Source organism: Larus michahellis, chromosome 9, assembly GCF_964199755.1.
Source record: "Larus michahellis chromosome 9, bLarMic1.1, whole genome shotgun sequence".
Classification (NCBI taxonomy): Eukaryota; Metazoa; Chordata; class Aves; order Charadriiformes; family Laridae; genus Larus; species Larus michahellis.
In genome coordinates, this window is record NC_133904.1 from 16,585,263 (window position 1) to 16,606,163 (window position 20,901).

The 20,901-nt window shown below is 41.0% G+C and overlaps 1 protein-coding gene across 1 annotated transcript in view; it reads left to right on the forward strand.

Moving 5' to 3' along the window:
- The first annotated feature begins 4,397 nt into the window (after window positions 1-4,397).
- The window catches only part of CHRFAM7A (CHRNA7 (exons 5-10) and FAM7A (exons A-E) fusion), a 42,181-nt gene continuing 25,677 nt past the window's right edge, over window positions 4,398-20,901 (forward strand). The window contains exons 1-2 of the mRNA XM_074601061.1: window positions 4,398-4,738; window positions 5,832-5,971. Of these exons, the coding sequence (XP_074457162.1) occupies window positions 4,684-4,738; window positions 5,832-5,971 (195 nt within the window). The 5' untranslated portion in view covers window positions 4,398-4,683. The remainder of the gene's footprint in view (window positions 4,739-5,831; window positions 5,972-20,901) is intronic.

A 20,901-nucleotide genomic window follows, 5' to 3' on the forward strand; every position in this document is an offset into this window, starting at 1 on the left:
TTGAAAGAATTAGAGCTTAGCTTTATGGTCAAACCCCTTATTAACACGGTCTTTACAGACCAAATGACCATTTTTGTGGAATTCATGTTAGTTATTTAAATTGTAGCAGATGGTAATTTTTTCAGCAAAGAAAAATTTCTAGTGGGTTGCTTTAGGACAAGATAAATAACGTTGATCTTCAGATGCTTATAGATGAGGATCTGTTAAAGCTGCAGGCCTAAAATGCAGATTTCTTGTCAACTTTAATTAGCTTCTGAGACCCCTAAATTATGTAGTTATTTAAAATTAACCAGGGTGAAGAAAAGCAGTTTTGCCAAGTTTCTGTTGTTCACACTCATGCAAAGAGATGGCAAAGTGACTCTGTAATGCTGTGAATTCTGTGTCGGTGAGAAACCAATGCCAAGCCCTGGAATTACAAAATGACTCAGAAGGACCCAACAGAGGCTGGAATGAAGGAACGAGTTAATTCCTTATACAGAAAGCAAAGTGTAAATGTGCTACGCATGACGTCAATGAAAACCTGTGATACCTTTTGACAGAGAAAAGCATCTGTAGGGCAGATACACTGAGAAATCTCTGCAGTTATTTCAGTTGAGATATTTCATTCACAAGACCACAGTGGTGGTGCTGCTGTCATTTAATAACTATGCTCACACTTTAACGTGAGTGTATGCTAGCAGTAATAAAAGGCAAGAATGAATTTTGAAAGATGTTGGCATTCTAGAAATGACCGTGGGCCCTATTCGTTAGTTACGCAAGTTCATTAGGCAAATTTTACAAATCCTTGTTCTTCACATCTGAGCACTGTTCAGAAATGCTCTCTCTGTAGTTACTTTTTACAAAGTGTGAGGGCAGCAGCTTTATTAATTTTAAACAACAGAATAGTTTGTGCTTTTTTTTATTCTTCCCAACAAAAGGCCATTTGGGGAATGGATCATTTTCTGGAAATCACTTACTGGTGTAGGAGCTAAGAATTCGGGAAGAGATTGTCTTTGTGAACCTCTGTTCAAGATTGGATGTATAGAATATAAAGTTTAACTACAAAATTAACCAGATTTCAGATCACTAATTTGTCCTTTAATAGAAAACTCAACATAAAAACTACTTGCTATCTCTTGGCAAGGAAGACGCAATATATTGTTTCAGGCCATTTTACAGAAAAAATCAAGGTCATCACATATACATTCTACTGAGACTACTAGTTGTGCAAAATAAACAACTAATAGCATGAGATGCAATTTCTAACGCTACCTAAAATTTAAAAAAAAGGTAACAATTAAAGAGGTAATTTAATTCAAATAACATTCAAATAAATGTGGGTATGTCTCATCTGACATATGCTGGAAGTTACCATTTAAAATCCTAGCCTATTCTACCTTCTTCTCTAAAAAGAAGGAAAAGCAGATTTTTTTTCTGATATGGAAGTCCCGGGTCATTGCAGTTGCACGATAATTAGATCAAAGTCAGAAAGTCAGAACAAAGTCAGTTTGTTGCCACAAACAAAGCGCTGCAGTCGCTTTAGTTGCATATAGTATAACATGGTCACTTCTTCACTGTCAGCCTAATCTCAGGGCTATCTTATCACCTTCTGTCACATTAGGAAGGTGCATGCTTTTGCTCATGTGTAAATCCATGCAAAGAGAAAAAGAGGCTATTCCTCACACTCCAGGATATTATAACCCCTGGACAACTGCAATGTCTTGTAATGTCTGCACAAGCCATTCTGAATGTTCTTCAGTCCTTGGTTCTTTTAACTGACCAATGTATGAGATTAGTTTTATAAATGAAACCAGGAAGATACTCTTTGGGTATAAACAAACATCTTACAATTATGATGAGGGTCTTTTCAATAGACTCACTAATTCAGAATCCTGTAGCTGTTTCTCCAATAGGTCTGTGCCTCAGACTCTTAAAATACATCTGAAATAGTACTTGAATGAGGACTTCTGCCTTTTGGACAAGGCTATCTTCTTTGCTTACCAGAAAAAGGAACAGTAGACAGCATGCTGATATTAGATACATCCTATTACCACAAACATTTTCTTATGCCTGACCTTCATGTGAAGATATATGATTTGTGCGTATTGTTATCTCCATGAATATATTGGGTATTCACAAATAGACAGACACAGAATTGGCCGTGTGTAATTACATCCAATGTATATGAGAAACAAACTGATATGAAGGGCTTGTTTTTATTCTGACAAACGCCCAACTGTGGGAGCTGGGCTGAGAGACCCACAATAGTTTCTACAGCCTGTAATTGTAAAATGAACTTGCATTCATCATTGTGTCTGAAAGTTATTATCTGGGGAGGGAAAACAGCTCCTTCCAAATCACCTGGCTGTAGAGGACAGAACAGGAAGAAGAATTAAAGCTCAGAGTGGGTCTTTGGTGAGCATTGGAGGCAAAGAGAAGAGTCTTTCCCGGCCACAGGCTGTACAGCTTGCTTCTAAGTTGTAACCAATAGACTTTTACAAAGATAACTTGTGCCATAAATGAAGGCTTTTAGAGGACTTCAGCGTAGCTTTTGTTAATCTTTCTTTGCTAGTATCTAGCTAATCAACCCATATAAATATTTATGAATGAACTTTTATTAGCCAGGATGTCTACAGAAAGCAAAGGTAACCCTTCCTGCCGTCTGTGTGCATCCACACCAGAATCTCTGACTAGAAAGGTAAACCCTGTAGAAGGAATGCACCTGACTGAACGCAGCTTAATCAAGGAGTTGGGCTAGTGGTTGCTATTAAAGAATATCTAAAGAGGAGAATTTCTGAAGTGCCTATAAAATTTAATTTGTTAACATCAAAACCAAGTGAGACTGCCACAAACAAAAAATAAGTGAAGATTTATCAAAGAAAAAGTTACGAATTATTCTTTCAGTGCTTGTACTACTGAAATTTGGGGTTTCAGCATTGTCCCCTGAAGGTTTATCTTTTGAGTCCCCTAACAGAGCCCTGAGGCCCTTGGGCAGCTTTCACTGGTGACCCTGCCTTCACCACCCGGGATGAGGCAGTTCTCAACACAGCAATGTGCAGACCGAAAAAATGAGCTGACAGTAGAGGTCAGCCATGAACTGTACATTTCCTGCCAGATTTCTTGCCTGAACAATGTATGCTGTTCACTGTACACCCAGAAGGATCTGGGGCACCTGTGCCAAAACAGCAGTGGGTAACAGGAGCAGGAGGCAAGAAAATGAGTTTTCTTCCCAAAAATCTGTGTACAAAGAGCACTGCCTTGGCTTCTCTGTGAATAACACAGAGCTCCCCTAGCACCTCACTCCTGTCTGCTCGCTGGTCCAAAAAGGTCAAGATCTCATAGAAAAAAACACCACCACAAAACCAAAAAGAGAAATAACAAACTCAACCTAGATGGACTATTAAAAAAAATAATACCTGAGAACTTTGACAGTGTATGCCCCTACATCAGCTCCATCTTGGCTTTTGGAGAGTTACCATTGCCACTTGCTGGTTTCCACTTCCCCTTGGTAAAGTTGTTCGGCATGTTGGCTCATTTGAAAAGGGGAATGTTTTGGTCCTCCTGTACGTTACGGATGGGACACGTGATGCACCAATGTGCTGGGCACTGGTCCTGTGCTCAACACTCAAAAATATTTAAGCAGTGGCTACATAAATCAGGTCAGTGCTTTAGCCAAAACAGATTACCTGGATTTTTAAAGCTAAGAATTAACATGTAATAATAAACTGCTGTTTGCTGGGTTATTTGAAAAACAAGCATTTAGTTACCCCTTGCAAATGAGGGCACTCTTCAGTGCCATTCTCCCTGAAATACAGCTGCCTATGACATTCATTTAATGCAGCAACTGGATTTGAAGGGTAGGGATTTGGACTGAAATAAATAATACATGAGTGGTCTCAAAAATGTGCTTAAAGTTGCAAATGGGAACATACAATCAACAAAATGCACTGAATTTTCTAGGCCTGCTTTCCAACTGTGGTGCATTATACCTACACCAGGCGGGAGCTCAGGCATCATTTTCCTCAGTCGTGTGTTTGTCAAGCACCGAACACAACGCCCCTCGGCCATGGCTGTTTTTGCCTTTTCTAGACAAAATATCCAGCACCTGAGCCCCCAGCCCTGCGTCTCTGCTGGGGATTTAACGGCCGTGTGTGCAACATCATTTTGACTATCTACCTCCCCCCCAAAATGTGACCGAAGCCAAATTCCTGGCTCAGGATCCTGCCCTGGTCCCCTCCCCCGGGGCGCTCTGCTGCCCCTCGGGCTAATTCACGCCTGTCACAGCAGCAGCCGCTGCTGACAGCAAAGGGGGACGACCGAGCGCTTGGGCTGGGGAAGGGGGGGGATACGTGGGGGGGCTGCCCCCGCTCTCCTCTCTATAACGCCGGCTCTCCCGCTCTGCCCAGCGCACTGCATCGTCCCGGCTGCGGGAACAGCCTGCCGGCGGCTCCGCTCCCCCCGCTCCGGCCCGGGGACGCTGGGGGACCGGGGAAGGGAGGGAAATCCATCAGGCGTAGGGGCAGGAGGCGGAGGCGGGCCGTCAGCATCCCTCCGCTCCGCCCGAGCCGGCGGCGCCGCAGGGCGAGCTCCGGTGCGGGCGGAGGAAGGGGCCGAGCTGCCGGCGGTCCCCGGCGGCTCCCAGCGGCCCGGCTCGGGGCCGGCGGGGCTCGGCTGGCGGCTTGGTGTCACCCTCGGTCTCCCGGGATGGGCCTGCAGGAGCTGGCGGTGTGGCTGCTGGCGGCGGCGGGGCTGGTGCGCGGTGAGTGAGCGGCGGGCAGCGCCGGGAGCCGGGGGGGATGCGGGGGGGCAGGGGCAGCTGCCTGCGGTCCCCCCCGGCCCCGCGTCCTGCCGCTGGCGGCTGGGGGCTGTCCGCTGTCCCGGGCCGCTCCGCGGGGCAGCCGGTGCGGGGAGCTGCCGGGAGGGGAGAGGGGAGATGGACAGAGCGATGGGGATGGGGAGCGAACTCCCTCATGGCACTTAAATGGCAGCTGCTTCAGGGCAGAGGCTGTGGCTTTTTTTGGGGGGGGAGTTCAGGACTACAAAATAAGAGGGAAGAGGAAAGTCCATCTGGAGCGGGGACAGCAGAGGACCTACTCCTACCCTGACCCACATTTCCTTTCATTCCGAAACTGCCTCCGTCCCTGGTCTGTTCTGCTCCATCCGTGTGGACCTGCTCCCTCTCACTTCAGAGAAAAATGGCAGAATAAAGACCCTCCCTGGATTTGAGGTGTAAATAGGGCAGAAATCCCTGAATATTATCACGTATATTAATGTGGTGCCTATCATCTCTGCCAGGAACCCCGTACCCCCGCTTTATTCATAGCTGCATGAAGAGAGAACAAAGCAGAGAGTACTTGCCCCAAAGAGTTCTCAATCTGAAGCAGTCTGAGAGCAGGATTCAGTCTAACCTGTGGCCATTTTTCTCCCATTGTCTTGCTGATGCCCTCTGCCGTAGCTGTGTTCGGTTTTTCTGGTTATAGCTATGCCAGGACAGGTGTCAAAACACAGGTAGTGTATTTCCTCTTCATTGCTTCTTGCTGCTGGACTAAAGGGTGCATAAGTTGACAAAGCACCATTAGCATTTAGGATTCATCACTCCTGGCCAGCCAAGAAATGATCAAAGAGGGAATCCCGCTTACAGGCCGGGATGAAAAGAAGGAGTGATTCATTTGTGATAAGATTTTGCTGTAGTAGCTAATGAACTATATAAATTACAATGGCATTTTTTCTGTGAATGCAGCAGGTAAAATAATAGATACATAATATCTGACAGTCAGAAAAGAGCATATGTCCTAGCTTTACTTTCTGATGTAGAATCCTAATTATTTATCTATTTCTTCCTGTGCCCAAAGAGTCCCTGCAAGGAGAGTTCCAAAGGAAGCTTTATAAGGAGTTGCTGAAAAATTACAATCCTCTGGAGCGACCAGTTGCAAATGATTCCCAGCCGCTCACTGTCTATTTCACTCTCAGCCTCATGCAGATCATGGATGTGGTGAGTTTGCAACCTTCTAGGAAACTATTTCTTTAAACGGGTGGATTTTTCCTTCTCAGAATGGAGATTTGTGATAGCGAAGCAAGACTGCAAGGTATTGGAAAGCACAAATAATTCAAGACACGATGCCAAATTTTGACTGCCTTTTTAAAGAAGTAAACTTAAAAGTCAAGTTTGCCTCTTTCATAGATCTCTTGTCAGTATTTCCCAGCCTTCTTAGCAGTATGAAATATTTAAAGTGAAACTCAAAACGGCATACTTTGCCTTTTGAATCCTTAACCGTACTTAGAACCAACAACACGTGCAGTCTTGGGGGGAGGAGGGGAGGATTTGCAAATCCAAAGTTCTTGATTTCTGGTGGTCACTAAAGAACTTCTTATTTTTGGAGATGAGGGTGTCCTTGCCAAAATCCAAGTTATATTATTTCTTATCTTATTTAGACAAGATTGTTACATTCTATATGCATAAATTTTACATGTTTTGTTTGCAACCACAGTTGTTTTGGTGTATTAATAAATACTCCTGTGCCACGCTTGGCAGGCTTATAAAATGCACTGTAGGATTTTTTGGGTTCAAATACGAGTCATTTAAGCCTCACTTTGTCACAGTGGCACAGAGATCAAACTCTACATATAAGTGGGTTTACAGTATTAATTTTTACTGAATTCAACTACTTATAGATACTAATAAAGATGTTAATTACTTAAAACTAGTAGTTAACCTTAAAATGCCATTATCTTTCCATCAGATGCTTTAAGTTCAAGGCACAACAGAATTAAAAAAAAAGAAAGAAAGATGGGATTATTCATGACAAGTGGCTGGCTTTCTGTTCCCTTACAAGCTGCCGATTGCCAAAAATGCAGACACTGTTCATTTAGTATCTAAAGGTCCGTACACACACAGAGAACTCTCTGCAGGTTTAAATGCTCGTGGGTTTCTATACACATTTTCCCAATTAGATTTATTAGACCTAAGGTGAAAACTAGGATGTGTATTTCCAGTGTGATATTTACTATTTGCTACAGTGAGAGTAGGCAGTCGTAGTCGGTGAGCTGTTTCAGTGTCAGTGCCACTAAAGCCAATAGGCAAAATCTGTCAGTTCTATCTTCGTCTATGGCAGTTGAGTTTTAATTTATGTGTGATACCAACGAGCAGAACACAAGCTACATGGAGACATTCTTTGAGTGACGGTGAGGGAAGAATATGTGTTATGTGGAATGCAACAATTTCAAAAGGTGCTGGCAGCCTGAACTCAATGCAGCTGGTGGCTGTACTGCACGGCAGCTGGGAGAGAACAGGCATTAGACCCAAACTTTGATGCGAGATAAAAGTACCAGTGGGCTGATATAACAGATGACGCTAACATCCCACTAACTGTATGTGGGCATGCCTTTGTTATTAATTGATGTTTATCACGGGTGGGTTTAGAGATTTTTTAAAAAGTGCATCTCCCCTTGCTGAACACTGTGCAGCCAAAAGTACTGGGTGACTCCTGGCATAAAGAGTCAGTCTAAACAGACAAGTAAGGAAGAATGCCTTTGAACAATCAGAGACAGCAGAAAAAAACATAAAAGCGAGGATCAACACAGAAGGAATAAATGATACTGTCCTAGTAAGGGATATATTAATTTAACAATTCATCTTCTAATTGGATTCCTTCAGAATGCGTCAAGGTAACACAAAGAAAGAGGCACTGGAAGGGCATTGGGTGTCATGAGGACAGGGCAGGTCAGAGGAAAGCAAGAGAAGGAAGCTGAAGTGAAGAGACCGAAGGGCAGCATGGGACAGTCTGAATGCCTGAAGGTCCCCATCTGGGCTACTGCTGCAGCTATTCTCGGTGGCTCAGACCTTCACGGGTCTGAATATGTTAAGCAAACATGTTTTTAAGTATTAACCTGTGGAAGGTTTGTTGTATGGCCAAACCCTCCTAGTGACGGCGCAGCTTACGGAAGCCCTCTTTACGTCATCAGAAACATTTCCTGAATAGAATAGGGCTGAATGCCCATGAGACTTTTTTCCTACTTAAACTGCATCTATACTATAAAGGTTTCCTTTGCATTTCTGTGAGTTAATAGTGGGGCGGTCTCTTCCCCACACTCCTGACGTGGCTATAACCTGCCCTTGACTACTCATGAACAGTTGGCTGCTGGAGACACAAATGGCTAAAGGCCAGCAGGCAGTCAACTTCAGAGAGTTAAGTTCTTCCAGAGTTGTCAAGTTTAATTAAAAACCATACAAACTGAAGGGCAAATATCCACAGATCATTAGCCAATCTGGGTATAGTCAATGACTGTCAGTCTTAGCTAATATGATTCAAAAGGGAGCTTTTGATCCTGTGTGCCTTTCAAAAAAATTCCTTCATAATCAGTAAGAAGCCATAGGTTTTGTACTGGCAGTTTAGTTAGAGCTCATTCTGGTTGCTATAAAACCGACTGCATTTCTTTCTCAGAGATCTGGGATTGACAGGCAAAGAAAGAAATCAACCATGAAGTAAATTAAGCTTCACACTGTAAAACAAATGAGTTTTCTTCATTGTCAACAAGAAGCAAACGCTGGTGGGAATGACAGCTACTTGCAATAACAATTACTGGTTTAACAAGCTAGAAACAAAACATGTCACCATCATACTTTCCTGTAGTTTATATATTCACTTTAATGGTTTCTCAGCTGATAAAAGCTGTAAGGGGCGTTAGTCCTATCCAGAGCAGATCTGTCAAATCCCTGCCAGAACAGACTGAGCCAGGCTGCTGCTATTCCTTACTTGAAGCCTCTTCCATTGCACTCTGACTTTGCTGACAGAAAAGGGGAGACAGTACATGAAACCTTTTTCAAATACAATGGATGTTTCCTACCTTACATTTACCTTTTACATTTCCTATCTTACCTTTCCTTCTAAAACCAGCAATTATTTCTATTCTATACTTGCAGATACATTTTTCTTTTATTGGTATTGCATACTAATATGAATACTAATATCAGCACTACATAATGAGGGACCTGTAAGTGATGACTGCCCCAACTTAGTTCAGTCCTTAATGAACTGTCTAATGAGAATGCAAGCTGGCATAGTAAATTATACAAAGTGTTGCTAAATTGGGAGGGAAAACAGTGGCAGCATGAGAAAAATGCCATTCGGGAACACATGAATGAAGAGGGGAGCTCCAGAACTGGGGGAGTGCTTAGAGGAAAAGTGGGAATGCATGGCAGACCTGAGAGACAGCAAAGGAGTCTGGAAGAAAGGTGGAACTTAGGTGGAAGAGGATGGGGAGTGAAATGGAAAGAAAGACATTTGAAAGGAGTGGAATTTAAAAAAAGTTTCTGTGTCAAGTGAATAAGATCTCAAGACAGAAAATCTAGGTATCTTCCAGTTTGCTTTATTCCTATGTTCCTTAACAGAAAAATCACTGCTCTTAAACCTTTGCAAACAATCTTGCAATTAAGTCATCCTGAAGTGAAACCGAAGTGGAGATAGCCAACTGGCCAGAAGTGCTTTTCAAGGACATTTGAGTTATTATAATATCAGAAGATGGAATAAGAGGTTTCTTTTGCTTTTTATAATTATTTGTTTCAATTTTCTTGAAATGAGAAGTGCCAAGCAATTTGATGAAAGACATGAAAAATAACCTACTTCCTCTCTGATTTGCTAAAATCTTGTTTCAAAACTCCTTGCAGGAAAGCAATGTATACTGAACGAATAGGCTGAAAATAAACATCTCTCTGGACCTGAATCAGAAAATGTTTGGAAATATCTGACTTAAGAAAACTAAACAAAATTTAAGAATAAGCAGAGAAGGAAAATCTTAACAAACAAATACTAAGGGTACCTGCATACCTTAGTGGCAGGAGAGGAAGAGGGGTTAATGGATGGTCATAGTTGGTCAAGGTCACAGCTTCAGTCCAATGTCAAAAAAATAACAAGCATGATATAGAGAAACTACTTATTTTTCTCTACATCTCACCTCATGGAAACCCCACTACCTACACAAAGAGCAAGTCTTTGGCTTCTCCCTATCCAGTATTTCAGCGTTGGCATGGAGTATGAATCTAACTCATGCTTCAGAAACACTTCCAGTATACACATTTTTGAGGAACAGATTCTTGAAATACGCTGACATATAATTTCCACACTGGATAAAATGCCAGCCACCACTTTTTAAAACACTATGTGGAGGCAAACACATTCTAACGTTCTTATTTTCTCTTGTAACATCCATCCCAATAACAGCATCAGATGAGAATATTCCGCCGCTACCTATTGGTTTAGAGGGAACAGTAGGAATAGACACAGCAGCAGTGCTGTTCCTACTCTGCTACATCTCATGCGGAATAGTGAATGGCATAGAAAAACGTAGGTATTAATTTTGTGCCTAGCCTGACATTTTTACAGTAGACACATTTGTATCTACTATAAGTTAACACAACTAAGAGAAATATATCTGAGGGAATTCCATCCCCCAAAGTCAGAAGATGAAACCTTAGAAATTAATGCAAAATGATCGTACATTTACACTGCAAATTACTGCTTAGAGACACAGACATGAAGAACTGGAATACACTGAGATATGCAGTGATAGTTCAAACTCAATTTTTACTGCTATCTAAACAAGTAGAAAAATCCTACAGTCTTATTTCAGTTTGGAAGGGGCCTCCAGAGCTCATCTAATCCACCCTTCTGCTCCAAATATGTCTGAATAGGCCACGTTACTCAGGACTGTGTCCAGACAAGTACTGAACGCTTCCATGGAGAGACATGCCACAACCTCCCTGGGCACCCTGTTCCAGTACTCAACTACCATCACGGCAGACTTGTTTTCCTAACATCTAAGCAGGACTTTCCATGTTCCAACTTGGGAACAACACTAAAAGACAGTTCTAGAAAAATGAGGTGCCTTTCCTTCTTCTACAAAATTGGGTACACAGGACAAAGATATTTTAGGGAAGTACACCAGATTTCTTGGCTATTTGCAGCCAGGTATGTATTTTGACTTTACAAAAGCCTTTTGGAATAATGTTCTCAGCAAAAAGCTAAAGAATAAGGCCTTGGCAAACCCACATGGCAGAACTGGTTAGAAAACCTTAGAGTAATTGTCAGTGGTTCACTGTCAAAATGGGGAGATTTAGTTACATTGTGAGATTGCCCAGGAACAAATCCTGAGTCATTTTTTCCTTTTCATTTCACCTTGAAGAGAGACTAAGTAATATTTCTATTAAATTTGCAGATGACGTAAGTTTGAGAAGGGCTCAGAGAATACTGAGGGCTAAACTAGAACTTAACATTGTCTTGGTGTAATAGTAGAGTAAAAGGACTGGTTTGACCCAATTTGATGCATGTTTTTTTCAAAGCTTAAATTATGTGAAATTTTGGGTACTGTATTTTAAGAAATATTTGGATGCACTGGAAATAATCCATCCGCTGGTGGCTTTGGTTGTATTGAATCAGTTTAATTTGATGCCTAAGTGCTTTCTTAACTAGAGCCAAAGACAGGTCAGTACTGCCTCTGTATGAGGACAGTTATTTGTATTATCTTTATCATTCCATCAACTATAATTGTAGTCACAGTCCAGACTGTCCCTGTGCTAGATGATATGTAAACACAGCTGAAAAGATCATCTTTGTTCCAAAACATTTACAAACTAATTATATTTTGATAGACTAGATCCTTTTAACATCAGAATCATTCATATCATAATAACTGTTGAAGCATACAAGACAGTGTTAAATAAAACTTCAGCACAAAAATGCTAAACTTAAGACCAGAAGGATTATTGCATTGGGATCAGACCAATGGCTTTCTGGTATTAATTTTCATAAAAATGTTGTCTTAGATTTTTCTGAGGAATTCCAGCAATTTTACTCTGCAACTGTTGAAAACTTTACAGTGTTGTGGGGCTTTCTTGTTTGAATCTAGAATTTATATGAACTTTCTACACGGAACTCGGGGCAGCACTCTGTGAGCGTCCTAAGCTGATCTCAGCACCCTGCTGTTGAAAGAGATGATCTCCCTAACTTCTGGCCTCATCTTCCTCCCCCTTTGGCTTGCTCCACTGCCTCTGAGACTGAGCAGTTAGCTGTGTCAATTTTTTGAGCAGTCATTTTTCTAGATGACCTCTACTTAGTTTGGATTTAGATTAGCTTAAGCTGCTCACAAACCTCTATCCATGGCTGTTTTGCACTTAAAATATGTCATATATTTAGCAAAAACCCAAGCTTGTTCCTTCTCTATCTAAGCCAAGTTGCTAAACTTGGGAAAATGCTGGATCAATACTATCTTAGCTTGTGAGTTCTGAAGCAAGACTTAAGGTGACAAACATTTTGGTGGGTATGCATGTGTCCATTTTGATCAACTCTGATCATGAACTTTTTTTTTTTTAACTAGCAAAAGACTCAACATTCAATAACTTACTTAAGAAAGTCAAATTTATTATTTATCTACATGAATATTCAAGTTCTTACTCATGTTGCGTAACACTGTTTAGTCAGGAGCCTTTCATGGTTCCTCAAGACATTTACTAGCTAATTAAATCATTTACTACACAACAGTTTTTGCTTATTTTCCAGTTTCTCCTGTTTCTTTTTTTAATTTCTAGTTAGGGAAGAGAAAAGTGCTGAATAGTTGTTTATATGTAGTGAGCAGCAGCAGAATCTCAAGAGAAATCTTGTTCGTCTAGGCTGTTCAACTCACTTGTGCAGACCAAAGGAAATATGAAAGCATGCAAACTTTTTTATGTTTATCTGAACTCAGTCAAAGTTTGCTCATCCTACATTGCCCTTGGTTACTTGTATGACTTAGATTTATATATTCAAGGGCTTTCATCCTTGTTACATTTTACACAGTGTAAGTGATACAGTTGACTTCAATGACGTACATACAGTGCTTAGCAAAGCCTCTGCATAAGAATCTGTAGCTCAGTATTTGCAATCAAATACCCTAGACCCACCGGGCAAGACAGTAATGTGAAATTATGTGAAATAGCTTGAAATTTTAAAAAGAAAATTATGCTGTCATTCAAAGAAGCAGAACAGCTTCTGTAAAGAAACAGACTATAAAGCAAACATCTCCCCCGCCAAAAAAAAAAAAAAAAGAAAAAAGAAATTGAAATCTGGAAAGACAACTAAAACCACCAAATCACGAAGCTCACTGAGAAATGGTGCTAAAGAAGTTCCTAAGCTGTTTATCAAACCTCAGCAGCCTCTTTGCAAACAATGGTTGTGGCAGAAGCTCATAAAATCTGTGTTATTCTTTTAAATTTTAGCATTCATTTGTGTACATTAGAAAAAGTATCTCCAAGCTTTCTTTTCCTCCCACTTTGCTTCTTGATCTGCATTCCCTCCATGCTAAAGGGAAGAAGTATTTTCACTTTCATCTTGCAGCCATTTCCATTCTACCGTGATTTATTCCTGAGAGTTTAGAAAACTGGAGCAGTGCTGGGACTTGCTTTCCGAGATTTTTGGTTAATTTAATACCTATGAAACTTACTGGATTATAACAGAAAACAGAGTATTCTGCTCCCCCATGAAAGATGAAGAACAGATCTTTTCAAATAACAGTCTAAAATATTCTGATCATTGATCTATCTAATCAAGCAGACAACAACTCTTCCTACCCTACCGTGGTGAGATACTAATATACTAAGAGAAACTGCAACCTTGTGATATTTGCCCATTTTTCCTGTGCTTCTGAATATCTTCTGGCTTTTTTTGACTATTTTTTCCTTCAGCATCTTTCTTTTACCTAGTCTTCTCAAACAACATTAGATCTGGAAATTTTAAACATGGTCTGTATTCTGCAGGATGGAATGGGAAGCAATGATTTAAACTTATTTAAGGCAGTTTGCAGGAAGGAAAAAAGGACTGACTAATGGCTATAAAAAACCTCCTGATAATCATTAAATGCAGGACATTAGAGATGTTCATTGTATGTGAACATCAAAACTTCTGTTCTGCTTTCTGGTTCCACAAAGAGGTCTTTGGAATTGTAATACAAATAAGTTGGTTTTTTTGTGTTTGTTTATTTTCTAATATGAGTAAAGCAAAGTAGTTTCTCTAACATTTTTCTTATCCTTTGTGATAGAAATAATCAGTACGAATCATAAAAGCTCAGTACTTCATTTCTTTGTTCTCTAACTACGTTGGTATGGGTGCCCCATTAACTTAAAAAGTGAGTAGACATCTACTGGTGTGCCACCTGTGATGCAGAAGGTTTGCATCCTTACTGGGAAAAGTATGATTAAGGTCTTAGAAAACAGATTCCGTTGTGACAGATTGCTGTAGAGTACAGGGACCAGAACATAAACCTTTCACATTTTACACAGGACCTCTTAGGAGAACAACAGAATTTGCAATGTCACATCATCTAGTAATTATTACTAGTCCTCAGTAATCAGCTAATAAAATATAATTACAGCACATGGCATAATTACTGGGTGTCAGGTCTGGCTAACTAGTACTTGTTCTTATACAAAGCTTTTAATTCACAGAAGTTTGGGGACTGAAATGAATATGCTCCCTGTAATACTCAGAACTGTTTGGGGTTTTTGGGGGGTTTTTTTGTTGTTTTTTTTTTTTTTTTTTTTAAAGACTATATACAGTTAAAATGAGAATATTTCTGTTATATTCAAGTACTAGACAATACATCATGTCACTACTCAATACCCCAGTTCATATCCATTTCTTTCCTGGGAAGGCTTCTGGAAGTGCTGTGGGAAGATGCTGTAGGCTGGATGGGGATGTGCTGTGGGAAGATGCTGTGGGCTGGATCTGGGGAAAAGCGACCACACCAAACCATCACAGCCTCTGCCCTGCCCTGCCCCTGCGGGTCCCCAGGTTGGCAGGAAAGGTGCTGCAGCAGTTGGGGGATGATGGCACAGGAAGGCAGGCGGTGCTGCTAAAGCAACGCGCTTAACCTCCAGCACCACCTTCGGGAGCACCGGGGTTACCGGAAGAGCCTGGGGACCAGGTTAGGTTGTCAGTCATGGTTTAACATTTTCAAATGGTAGTCCTGATGGGTTATGGCTCTTCAACATCCAAGCAGGTGGTATTCTGTCTCTGTTTCATTTCAGGGCTGTATTCTCAGGCCTGTTCAGATACAGTGCCTGCTTTTCTCAGAAAAGCACACACTATAAAAAGTTTTCAGTGATTTACAAATATAATAGTGCTGACAGCAGCCAAACAAACTATTGTCAATGGATTGCACGCAAACACTTTTCTATCTATGAACAGTGTACTAACATAGAAACATTCAAATGTTAATTACTTCAAATTTAGATGATACAGATGTGAATTCTTCAGTTTCTCCTGAACTCCTCACCATGTTCGCCTGAATAGACTACTGAACAATCCAACTGTTCCCAATCTAAATATATCTCTGAGTTACAAAAAGGGAAAAGAAAAAAAAAAAAGGAAGATCATCTCACACTGGGTTGGCAACAGGGAGCATATATGTACAAGCACTTATAGAGAAAAAGAAATCTTTTAAAATTCAGTTAGAATTTTAATTACTTAAATAATTTATTTTTAATTTGTTAATTATTTTCCAAGAATAACTGGAACTTATATTTGGGTTTAACTTCACTTACACTTGCATGTTCATGCCTGTTACCTGAAACTAGAATTCAATTTGTGAAAAGGAAAGGCTGTTAACACTGGCTTCAGCAACAGCTAACTGGGAGGTGCTCAGAGCATGGCGCGAAGCTGTGTGCTGCTTATTGGAAGCAACATAAGAATATGATCTTTTTCTGGTAATGATGAAAAAACCTCTGGTATGATGAAGGCATATTTGCGTGGTCTACAATCACATCTCCATATTGCTTATATGACCCTTATAATGGAGTAGCCTGAAGGGAAGAGGATTGATAACTACGTGCAGAGTTCGAGGACTCACACGCATGTTTAATTATACAGCACTACTGCTTTGGACTTTTATTGGCCTGTTTTCTGTGTTCAGCCCTGCATATTAACATATTTCTGTGGGTGGCATCCCCATAATTATTCCCAGTAACTACACAGTTGTGTCAGTTAAACATTTGAGAGGAAAGAAGCAGGCCTTTTACCCACTGCCACCAATGCTACTAAATGCAAGAATGAAGACAGAAAAAATAATGAGCACTGGCAAGTTTGACTGAACCACTCACTGAGCTCAAGAAATTAAAATAAGCATTTTTATGGATTTTGGAGTGTTCAATCCATCTCTGACCCCACCAGACAGGAGTGTTCTTTTCATAGGAGAGAGTCTGCTCTTTTGTATTGCAGAAAACAGCAGCCTGAAGGACTGCGTAGGTGTTCTGACATTTCAGTCGTGACGCTTGTTGCATTTGTGAAGAGCGAGACACACAGTTGATTTTCATCAATATACTCCCCTCAGCCAAGCTCACTGTTTCCCAGTACCTTTGTCAGTGATTCTTTACAGGCATTAAAGAGAAGCGGGGACCATATGGATTTTTAGAGAAAGTTGAAAATGAAGACCCTGTAAAAGAGGACTCTCAAACCTGTCCCTCAGAGGATGTAGAGTAAGGAATAACTAGATTTTCTGTAATGCTGATTCATCCTCTCTTCCTGAGTTATTAAGGTGTCTCTGTAATACTTCTCTGTCAAGAGCTGCAGAGACATTTAGCAGGATAAGCAATGTATTTTGTATTATCACCCTTCTCCAGGGAATTTTTTAATTGCCATGGTGATGTCTGTGCTGTATCCTAGCTTGAACAGAGACCCCATGACATCAAGGAAAATGGATTATGTTACATATCACAGGAATTTTGGAGCTACTCCTTCTTCCTTAATTTGCCTACACTTGGGAAGCTGGAGATAAGACAGTATAGTTAGAGAGACCGGGCTGAGTAACAGCACTTTGCTACCTGGTCCTCTAAAGCTAGCTTTAACTATGCCCGTTTGTAGTGGACACAGCTATTCCTGATGGTTGTGTCCTAGTCGGGTGCCTCTATCCCTTGGCTCTGGTGTTCCTCGAAGGTTCCGCAGTTTCAGCCTGTGAACTGATGCTAAAACATGGACAGCATGCTCCGGTTAGGTGTGGAAATTTCTGTTATTCACAAAAATAGGACAGAGGAATGCCAGCAGCAGGCTGGTGCTGGAGCTCTGTGCTCTGCTCGCATGAAGGGAGATGAAGAGGCAGCTTTGTGTTCAGCTCCTTGTTCTCCCACGACTTCCTCTTGTCTCCTTGAAGAAATCACCCGCTTTCCTTCCAATTTAGTTTGCTAAACACACACGCTACAACAGCATTTCCATATGACTTAGGAACATTTTGAGGAGAAAGGCTTAATAAAAAGTCAAATGACTTAAAGTTGATGAGCAAGAATAAAAACAGAGTCAAATCCTTTGATGTAATGCTGTCCTGACATTACATCTGGGGGCAGCAACCTGACCTTTTAACTTCTATGTTTTGCAGCTAACCTCTAGGCAAATAAATCAAGTTCAAAAGCTTTGATTCCCTCTTGTCTTAACGCTGTCTATGGAGTCGGGCTACAGGGGCTCTGTTATTCCCTCTGAGCCTGTGGGATGGTTGGTAGTTCCCAGATCCCAGAGTGCACGCAGAGCTGGGATGCCCATCTGTGTCAGACTGACAGCGATCGGCAGCACCTAGAGCCAGTGTTTAACACTAATTCAGGGTTCCATCCTCTCAAAGGGAGTTTGCTGTGGAATACAATGGAATCAAGAATTATTTGTAAATAAAGCCACAGAACACAGTTATTACTTCACACGCTTGGAATAAGTGTAACTGTACTTTAAGCTCTATGGTATGTTTAATAATTCAACTGAGTGAAACCTACAGCGAATCACGGGAATTCATAAGATAACTTGAAAAAATACAACCTCCCCCTCTTGCGCTTCAATAGAATACTTTTTTCCCACAAAATGTGCTGAAGTATGTTATTAGCTATGCTGTAGTCTGCTCATTTCATACGCCTCATCCCTGCTAGTCTTTGCAAAGATGAATGTGTTCAAATCTAAATACAATCTCTTGTTAACAATGATGTACTGAAAAAAAAAAGAAAAAAGACTGCTATTACAATTATGTCCCCATGGTAACAGAAATGGTACACCAGGAGGCTCTTACACATATTTATAATCTCCGCTTCTTTTCTGTGAAACTCAGTGAAAATACATCTGAAGTCCATTGCCAGGACAAAGCCCTGTTACAGTCAATGGCACACACGACCGTCAGACCTTCTCAGAGTATGGACGGAACAGAAACACGCTCCCCCATTTTGAGGAGGCTCCTCGGGCAGATGCTCTGCCCAGAGCTAAGATGGCACTTCCACGCTCTTGCTCCAGCAGATTTTCTGCTGTGGAAGATTTGCATCCATCTGGGATGACCTGTGTATGTTTTGGGCAAACTCCACCTTTCTTTTAAAGCAAGACAAAGTAGTTGGGGAGAAAGCAAATGCTTCTTGCAAAAGCATATGAGATTAGTTGGTGTGGAGAAACCACTGGAGTTTTTCAGACTTGCAAAATAGAGCACACATGGCACAATTAAAAAAAAACAACAAACCAAAACCAAAAAACAAAACCAAACAACTTCCCCCTCAGAATTTTACCTGAATTAAGTTAAGCAGCACAATCAGACTCCTCATCTCACATTCCAAACACGATCTTAACCCAGGTAAAATTCAAATGACGTTTTCCTAATTTTTATTTTAAAGAAAAAAATTAAGATATTCAAAAGGCCAAAACCAAGCATCTACTCCTATCCCAGCAGCACAGAACGCTTTGGTAACATTTTAGTATTTTAACTCTAGAAACTTTAAAGCTTTCACGGAACTTCAGCTATAAGCACAGAAGCATACTTGGCTGTGGTATTCAGGTTTACTTCCTCACTCCTTTGTTTCTCTCCTTCCTGTGCAGCTGAACAGTGCGTGGGCCAGGTGAAGTCCAGGCTTCAATACCCATGCAGAACACATACCTGAAAACACCCATTTTTTTTTTTTTAGACTTACACGTAGGTCAAGCTCTACAGTCACTAAGTGGGAACTGTGGCTGCGGGTAGGCTCATAGCAAACCTCGTATTAAATATGTGCTGGCTCAAGCGTCACAGACCAGAACTGCATCTGGTCTAGTGCTCATACAAGCATCTGGAACGAACGTCAGCAGATGTGGCAGTCTAAGCTGCTACACGTTGAGCTGTGTAACTGTGCAAAGACTGCACCGCTAAGGATATTTATAGCAGCGCTGAAATCTGTAATGCTATGTAACAGTTTTGCAGCAGTACTGCAAAGTATTCGTTTGGCACTGTTGCTTTGTTGTTTGTAGCTGGGCGCCATTTTCCTTGTGTTTAATTTGCTGAAAATAACGTGCTTGTAGGTTAGAAGGAGACTTTACAAAGTCATTTTTTAAAAAGCATTTGTTGATTTTCTACTCATTTAATCAAGTTTATAATAATTCATTATAAACCCCCCCCCAAAATAATACATAGTCTGAACAATTTCACACGTTCCTGATGGAAGGGACACGCTTACTAACTGTCAAGACAGAAAAATGCTCTACAAATACTAAGTATCATATGCCATAAGAGTAATAATAGCCCAACGTTAGACCCAGTACGGCACAGCTGGCTATGGGTAGCTTCAGGTACTGCTGGCACTGGGTTACTCCACAGCCCAGTGAACAAAGAAAATGGCATCGCACATAGATACGTAGGCCAGCCTGGATGTGCGCATTTCAAAGGAAGATGACATAAGCAGATACTGCTTTGAAATAAAACTTCCATATCTTTAAACATTGCACTCAGATTAAGTAAACATTTATGAAGATAGGTCACACTTTGAAGGTGAGAAGCTGCACAGAGTTGAAGTAATAGCAAGATGAGGTCTTGGCTGTCACAGAGGACTATCTGCTAAAGAGACGTAGCTTGAGCTGGAATGCTTGGTTTATCCAGCATTATTTCTAGTAAGTGTGACTCCCTCCTTAATTTCTACAAGTGAGAGCTCTAGTAAATATGGCCAGAGAGAGGAATCACTGAATGTAGGTCACGGTTCTAAAACAAAACAAGAACAATAAATAAACGGAATGAGAGTGCAGAGTCAGACCTTAATCCCACCTGTCTCATCCAGGCCACTGGATTAACAGTGGCCCTCTCCTACAAATATTTATAAATTCATTTATAAAATTGGGCCAATATATACAACAGTCATTAGCCTGAACACTTTGCATGGGTGATTCAACCATTTCACAAATACTCTTCAGCTGCATTCTCCTTTCCAGCTGTACTTTCTAGTGTAGGTTCTTGTTCAGCTCTGCTGCACCATTCCCATGATGTGAAGAGGCTGATTTTTTAACTCAAATAGGAAACAGAGGAACTGTCACTGCACCTGGGATTGGTACTGCCACTCTGTCCTTCAAGATTACGGAAGGTGCTTAGGACAGCAGGTTGTGTTGGGAATATGCCAAAGATTTGCCCTGCATTGTTCCTGGCTAGAGATTTAGGGGACTTCAATAAACTTTACTCACTGTATCACAAATGAAAGTGGGGGCCGGTGGGGGGGAAGTGAGGAGGAGGTGTCCCTACAGGAAAACTCCATCTTTCCCATATAACTACGTCAATTAGTCCCAGAATAGCCATTTATTGCCTTGCTCCTCTTTGAATTTACAGTCCAAAGGCAGCCTTTTTAAAATATAAAAATGGCTTGTGGCAGCAAACTGAGCCAGTCTGTGTTATCTCCAACAACAAAACTCCACTCCCCAGTCAGCAGCAATTCTCCAGAGCAGTTCTCTATTTCACGAAGACCTTCAGCAGGTAGAGAGTATGAAGAGCAATCCATATTCCGTCCATCATAAATCTAGTAAACCTAAGAGCTAAACAGAAAAGAAGTTTTCTTTTCAAATTTCACTTTAATTAACTACTTACATTTTGATTTTCCTTAAGATTTTAATTTGATTAGAAAAAAAAAAAAGCTAGAGGAAATAAAGATCAAGAAGCACA